This window comes from Rhamphochromis longiceps, linkage group LG3, assembly GCF_057381845.1.
Source record: "Rhamphochromis longiceps isolate RC_006_pf linkage group LG3, R_longiceps_female_GT1.1, whole genome shotgun sequence".
NCBI lineage: Eukaryota > Metazoa > Chordata > Actinopteri > Cichliformes > Cichlidae > Rhamphochromis > Rhamphochromis longiceps.
Window position 1 is genome coordinate 6,249,043 of NC_140559.1, and position 6,437 is coordinate 6,255,479.

Genomic DNA, 6,437 nt, shown 5'->3' on the forward strand with positions numbered 1-6,437 from the left:
TAATAAATTAAAATAAATGACAATCTCTAATAACAAGACTACAGCCACGTAGAGTGAGAGTAGTAGTAATGTAGTAGGCCTCAGCCTTAGCTATCCCATCAGCTAATAGCACTGGCATACTGATACAGGTTACAAATACAAACAGACATTCAGACTCAACTCACCATTCACTACGTGCGATGTCACATACGAGCCCCCCACGCATCTACCCACGGCGGTATCAAAGTACTGTTGAACGCAATCCACAATTAATTCAAAGACAAGCCAAGATAGTAAACAGCGAAAAGCGCTCGCCCCATGTACCTGTTGCTTCCATCCGCTAACGCCTCTCCCCCGCGTCGTTTCGAGGCGACAACCCGGAAGGCATATAATAGTGCCTCGCGAATAGGATTGGTCACAACAGGCACGTGCAGCCTCGCGGCGTGGCGTGCGTCATGACGCGTCACGATGCCTTCACGGACACGCTCCGGTTGGAATTTAAGATTCCAATTTAGTTATAGACGCAGTTCTTTTTATTTTTATGTGGGTTACACAAGCATAGCAGTTTCCCCTAATTATGCATATGTGTGTGTGTGTGTGTGTGTGTGTCTAAGTTCGTATAAATGTCATAGGTAGGCCGCAGTAGCCTCCTACCAGACCGCAGAAAGTTGTAGCTGGGGTTCTGGCTCGTTGGGCCTAGCTCGCCATCCAAAGTAGTGGTGTCGCTGTGGTCTCTCCAGGGCACCACTAGCCTGCACTATAATCACAGGACCACTATTAGCAAAATTCATCTAAATTTCCCAAGCGAGCTTTAGTTCCAGTGTACACAATAAGGTTCATGAGAAAATACCAATATACAACAAATACAACCATTGTAATAAATTAAAATAAATGACAATCTCTAATAACAAGACTACAGCCACGTAGAGTGAGAGTAGTAGTAATGTAGTAGGCCTCAGCCTTAGCTATCCCATCAGCTAATAGCACTGGCATACTGATACAGGTTACAAATACAAACAGACATTCAGACTCAACTCACCATTCACTACGTGCGATGTCACATACGAGCCCCCCACGCATCTACCCACGGCGGTATCAAAGTACTGTTGAACGCAATCCACAATTAATTCAAAGACAAGCCAAGATAGTAAACAGCGAAAAGCGCTCGCCCCATGTACCTGTTGCTTCCATCCGCTAACGCCTCTCCCCCGCGTCGTTTCGAGGCGACAACCCGGAAGGCATATAATAGTGCCTCGCGAATAGGATTGGTCACAACAGGCACGTGCAGCCTCGCGGCGTGGCGTGCGTCATGACGCGTCACGATGCCTTCACGGACACGCTCCGGTTGGAATTTAAGATTCCAATTTAGTTATAGACGCAGTTCTTTTTATTTTTATGTGGGTTACACAAGCATAGCAGTTTCCCCTAATTATGCATATATGTGTGTGTGTGTGTGTGTGTCTAAGTTCGTATAAATGTCATAGGGTGAACTTCCTCTTTCTATAAACAGAGCGAGTAGTACATTTTGTTCTTTTCCTATTAAGAGTAAAATATGAACATATACTTTAATGCAACATAAAACTCATAAAAGCGTTTCTTCTTTAACAACTGTCCTTTCAGCTTTAGCTCCTAATTTATTCATTATTTATGGATGTAGCACAGCAGCCGTCTCTTGATTAACACATGGAGGGCTCGGGATCTGATGGTGTCGTCTCCCTAATTTGCCCACTCAGTAAATCTCACTCATGGCCAAGAAATTGAAATAAACCTTGTTTCCCTGCTGGATAGTGATCCACTGTAACTCTGCTTCTCCTTCCTGTTTAGGATTTCTGTGGCTGAAGTAAAATTCCCTCCATCCATCACTTATCCCAGCTAACCCAAAGTGAAATAAAGTTTTGCTCGTCTTAAAAAAGCATTACAATAATGGGCATTACCAATGCAAACTAAATGATACAGAAGATGAAAGAAGAGACTTTGATCAGTTAATAAAGCTCATGATCTGGATTCATTGTGGCTGCTACACAGATACTTCTGGGTCACTTCTCTCAGTTAGGAACCTTCCTCACCAAACTGACTGTTGGACCACACCCCTGGTTTCATGAGAAATTGTTTCAGCCATGATTTCTCTTCCTGTATTTCAGAGTAAAGACTGAAGTGACAAATGGAAGCATGTTTAAAAAACACAATGTGAGAGAGACGTTGAGGTCCTTAGAAGTTACCCTGGGTTTTTCTGTCACCCTGCTAGATGTTACACACCTTGTTATTGGACTGATTTCTACTGCTGGACTACTCCTGCGGAGAGTAACAATACTCTTACTAATTAGCTCCCTTTCACACCTTTGGGGATATTTATTTCTGTGTTTGCAGCGCTGTGAGCCAGAACAGCGAGAGAAAAATCTGCAACAGCGACGAGCCGAATGCTTACGTGAATCGCAGCAGCTGCACATGTGCTACGCTGAATTAGAGGATATCTTTGCTCTGGATTTCTATTTCTACTTTTTCATTTCTATATGATTCTTCTTGCATCTAAACAAAGATGATTCAATTTGCTAAATGTTGATGGCTCTTCGTGCTCAGGTGTAAATGAGACGTAATATTTGCTCTTGGTTTGGTTCTCCTGTACAGAACCTTGCAGTACAACAGAAACCTAAAAACATTATTTGTAGTTGTTATTCTTAGTTGTTCTGCTGCCTAAATACCACAGGGTCTGATTATGAAGTTATTGAGCTGCACATACGTTACGACCTGCTTAAGTTCGAGGTCACAGCGTCTGTAGAGCAGCTGGAACATAATGAAGTCTACAAGGTTAAAGTTTTCTCTTCAGTTATTGTTCTTTCTGCTGCTTGGTTTGATGGATCTGAGAGCTTTTGTTTTTATTATTGTCATTATAATTATCATTAATATTTTACTCTCTAGAAGCTTTAAAATAGTGTTTGTGTTTGAAAAAATTGATTTAAGAATTGAACAGAAACATCTGTCCTTCTGAAAATCGCTAATAAAATTTGCTAATAGTGGTCCTGTGATTATAGTGCAGGCTAGTGGTGCCCTGGAGAGACCATAGCGACACCACTACTTTGGATGGCGAGCTATATCAAAGGCACGGAGACAAAGTCAAAGGATGCAACCTGTAACTTTCTCTTCCTTCATGTCAGGACCATCATCCATGATTTATATAAAGTGCATATAGCAACAGTAGCACTTTAGTTTGGACTTTATGATTTCTGTAACTGGAAAATATTATTTTGTTTAAAGACAGAAGTGACCGCATAGTTGCAACATCAAAGGGAAATATTAATTAATTAGCATCAAGTATATTTGTTGCTTAAGCGTTTGCACTATAACTTAAGTAGGATTATAACTTTTAAGGAAGGAAAGATTTCAGATATTTAGTTCACTGCTTCAGTTATTTTATATGAAATTAAAACATTTACATTGGTCAAATATGATGCTCTAAATCAAATAAAAGGTTGAAAATAAATGATGTATTTTTAAATGCTGCAACAAATGTTCACAAAAAGTAACTATAATTAAAACCAGTTAAACAAAATCAAATGTTTGAATCATGCTTAACCAAATGCCAGGCTGGAGAGCTGAACCTAAAGTATACGTAGAAAGATTTCAACATGTGAGCAGTTTTTAATGTTTTTATCACATATAAATGTCACAGCAGTGGGTCCTGGCCCAATGCTTTGTGTTTTTGGTTTTCTTTGACTCTTGTTTTTCTTGGTTTTTGTTCTTCTTATTTATCAGGCTCTCAGTAATCTTAGTTCTCCCTCCCTCAGTGTTCATTTCAGCCTGTGTTTAGTTTCTGTTCCCGTGTCCCACGTTTCATCGTTTCATGTCGAGTCAGCCCTGTCTCTCTGTTTCCTGTGTCTCCCCAGTCAGCCCCGCCTCCCTCGGGCACTCATGTGTGATACAGAGTAATAAACCTGACTACATTTTCTACACTCTCTTTATTACCTGTTACTTTAAAATTCATACACTAATTATGTCTGCCCATCTCTCTAATGTGAAGGTCAAAGGTCAACATCCCAGTGACATAAGAATAATCCCAAAGGGGCAAAGGCAGCGGTTAATTTAGCACATTTAGCATTAAGGGTACAGCAAGGATATACTTTTACTTATTGTGGCAGGGGTGTGGTCTCTGGCCTGCTGCAGTGGAGGCTGGTGGCGGGACGTTGGACGGCACAGGTGAGGGTGATGGAGCTCATGACTCTCCCCTTTATAGTGACGGAGGAGACTGGCGTGGGGGAAGCATGTAGTGGAGGAAGCCGAGGAGAGAGCTGGTTTCTGGCTACAAAGACGGCGTCAAACCAGAAAAGATTGCTCGTGGTCAAATAATGTGTCAATCACCTGTGAATCAAACTGTGTGTGGCTCAGTTCATGTCACAGTGTTGTTTAGTATATCTTCACTTGTCTCACTCTCCTTCTGTTCTGTCCATCAGGACGATCCTCAGCGCTTACACAGATCCTCCATCGATGTTTTGGATCCAATCAGTGATCAGTTCTACGAGGAGGCCTGGATGTTCACCAGCGCTCGCTACACCTCCATCTACCAGAAGGTGAGTGTACTCCTTTGTACTCAGATTAACATTTTACTTCTTAAAATACATTTTCATATATGAGCTTTCTATTATTTCATGGGCCATTTAATCAATATTAAAATTACAAGCATATCAACAAAGGTGAAGCTGGTTTTTTCCACTTGCTGTCACACAGTCATGGAGGAATACAATAAATACATAATCAGTCATAGATCCTGAACAATGACGTTAAAAGAAAGTCTGTGGCTCTAAAAACTAAACAGTATAAAGACATGCTCCAAGCTGCTGTTTCTCTCCTACTCCTCTAGGTTTTCCACTGTCGGCCATCCAGCGATGCTGGAGGGCTACCTGGCCAATGCTGGCCTACACAAAGAGGTCCCGGCTCGGAGGAGCTGAAGAAGATCCTTGCCTTCCTCGTCAGTTTCCTCTTCAGTTCCTATCCCAACAAAACCTTCTTGCACCTATTAGCTCCAAAAAGGCTATGGTGCCCGTGGAGGTCTGGACCTGAGGCCTGTGCTCATCACGTGGATAGAAAACACTCTGACACCATTCTGGAGGTCTGATGGGACTCTGACCAAAACACAGATGAAATGAAACTTGTGGCTGGAGCTTTTAAAATTACTTTTTCACCTCATAGATTAATGCTCATGATTGCATGTTAGCAAGACATCATCTCCCCAAGGTGAAACTCTCAGGAGACATTTACTCTTAAACTGTAATCTGGTTGAGACTACTTGAGGAGATCTTAGTAGCGAGTATGTGGATTTAGTCTCTTCACCAACAGCAGACAGACCCATGCCAAGAAAGCAGACATGTTCTCAAAGAAAGCCGAGAGCAGAGATTGGAAAAAGCTAAAAAGAAAAAGCTGCAGCTTCAGACGACTATCTGCCTGTAAGGCTGAAAAAGTCCAGTTACGCTCTATTTTGGAAAAGCTCCCAGTTTTGGTAACCTGGACTTTTATTTCCCCTCTTCTGCTACAGATGTTGACTGTGACCTCAGAGGCCAACTGGACCACACAGCTGCAGCAGGAGTGAGGGAGAGGAGTCTTCATCCAGCTTCAAAGAAAACATCCAGGTAAAGTGACGTGGATCAGCGGATAAAGCCGTCTCCACTTTCAAAGGAGATCCTCTGAGAGAGAGACTCTCTGAGCCATTTTAGCCTCAAATTATAGGACTTTATAGTACAGCAACACTTTTAAAGGACAAAAATAAGATAAACTGTGACTGTAATACAAACAAAGTATTGCATGTGTTTTTAAAAGTGTTCCTCCGATGGGCAGGATATCACTATTAGACTGTCCCACCAGCCAACTTCAACAAGAGACCACAGCAGCATTCAGTGATCAGCACAGATGTTCCTCTAACACTCAGCATCTGATCCCTGTTGGTCTGTGTGCTTCTGCTTTTGCTCAGTTAGAAACCCTGCAGCAACCCGACCCAAAACTGTGTCTTCTTGTTGGCCTCAACGTTGAAGTGTCAAACGTCCAACATCTGGAAAGAAAACCACGCCAGTGTACTGTGATGTTTCACCAACATGTGGCAGACGCTGGTCCTGCCTTTCATGCTGACATCAGCAGAGAGCCCCGCCTACCTCAAAGCCTCCCCTGTCATGTATTGATCAGGATGATTATGAAGATGAGCGAGTGCAAATAAGACTGTAAAAGTCCACGAGCAGAATGTTTGGATGCTTTCTAATGATTCATGAATATCATGAGAGTGTTTGTGTGTTTTGTCTTTTCTTTGCTGACGTTTGTTACTAACAAAGACAATTTACGCTCTGTGTGTGTTTTCATCCTTACCAGCCGCACTCTAACTGCAATGAAGGAAACAAACTGTAGAAATGGTCGACTCAGTGACTTCATAAAATATTGAAGTGGTTCAGGTAGAGCCAGTTTTTAAATGACGATGAACACTG

General features: G+C 42.1%; 1 protein-coding gene across 2 annotated transcripts; it reads left to right on the forward strand.

Moving 5' to 3' along the window:
• The first annotated feature begins 4,218 nt into the window (after positions 1 to 4,218).
• LOC146672664 (phospholipase D1-like) lies at positions 4,219 to 6,231 on the forward strand. Of its 2 annotated transcripts, none has more exons than XM_085387581.1 (4): positions 4,219 to 4,541; positions 4,832 to 5,080; positions 5,504 to 5,597; positions 5,936 to 6,231. In XM_085387581.1, exons 1-3 carry the CDS (start codon positions 4,320 to 4,322, stop codon positions 5,555 to 5,557), a joined length of 525 nt encoding a protein of 174 aa, XP_085243707.1. In that variant the 5' UTR covers positions 4,219 to 4,319; the 3' UTR covers positions 5,558 to 5,597; positions 5,936 to 6,231. The 2 variants fall into 2 exon arrangements, with proteins under 2 accessions (XP_085243707.1, XP_085243712.1); XM_085387586.1 differs by having other exon boundaries at positions 5,940 to 6,231.
• Positions 6,232 to 6,437: the final 206 nt, after the last annotated feature.

Excerpts from the sequence above, each read along its gene's own strand:
- LOC146672664 (XM_085387581.1), top strand. The coding sequence starts at position 4,320 with ATGTGTCAATCACCTGTGAATCAAACTGTGTGTGGCTCAGTTCATGTC. Across the intron at positions 4,542-4,831 it reads ACACCTCCATCTACCAGAAG|GTTTTCCACTGTCGGCCATC; the intron begins GTGAGTGTACTC and ends CTACTCCTCTAG. Across the intron at positions 5,081-5,503 it reads ACTCTGACACCATTCTGGAG|ATGTTGACTGTGACCTCAGA; the intron begins GTCTGATGGGAC and ends CTTCTGCTACAG.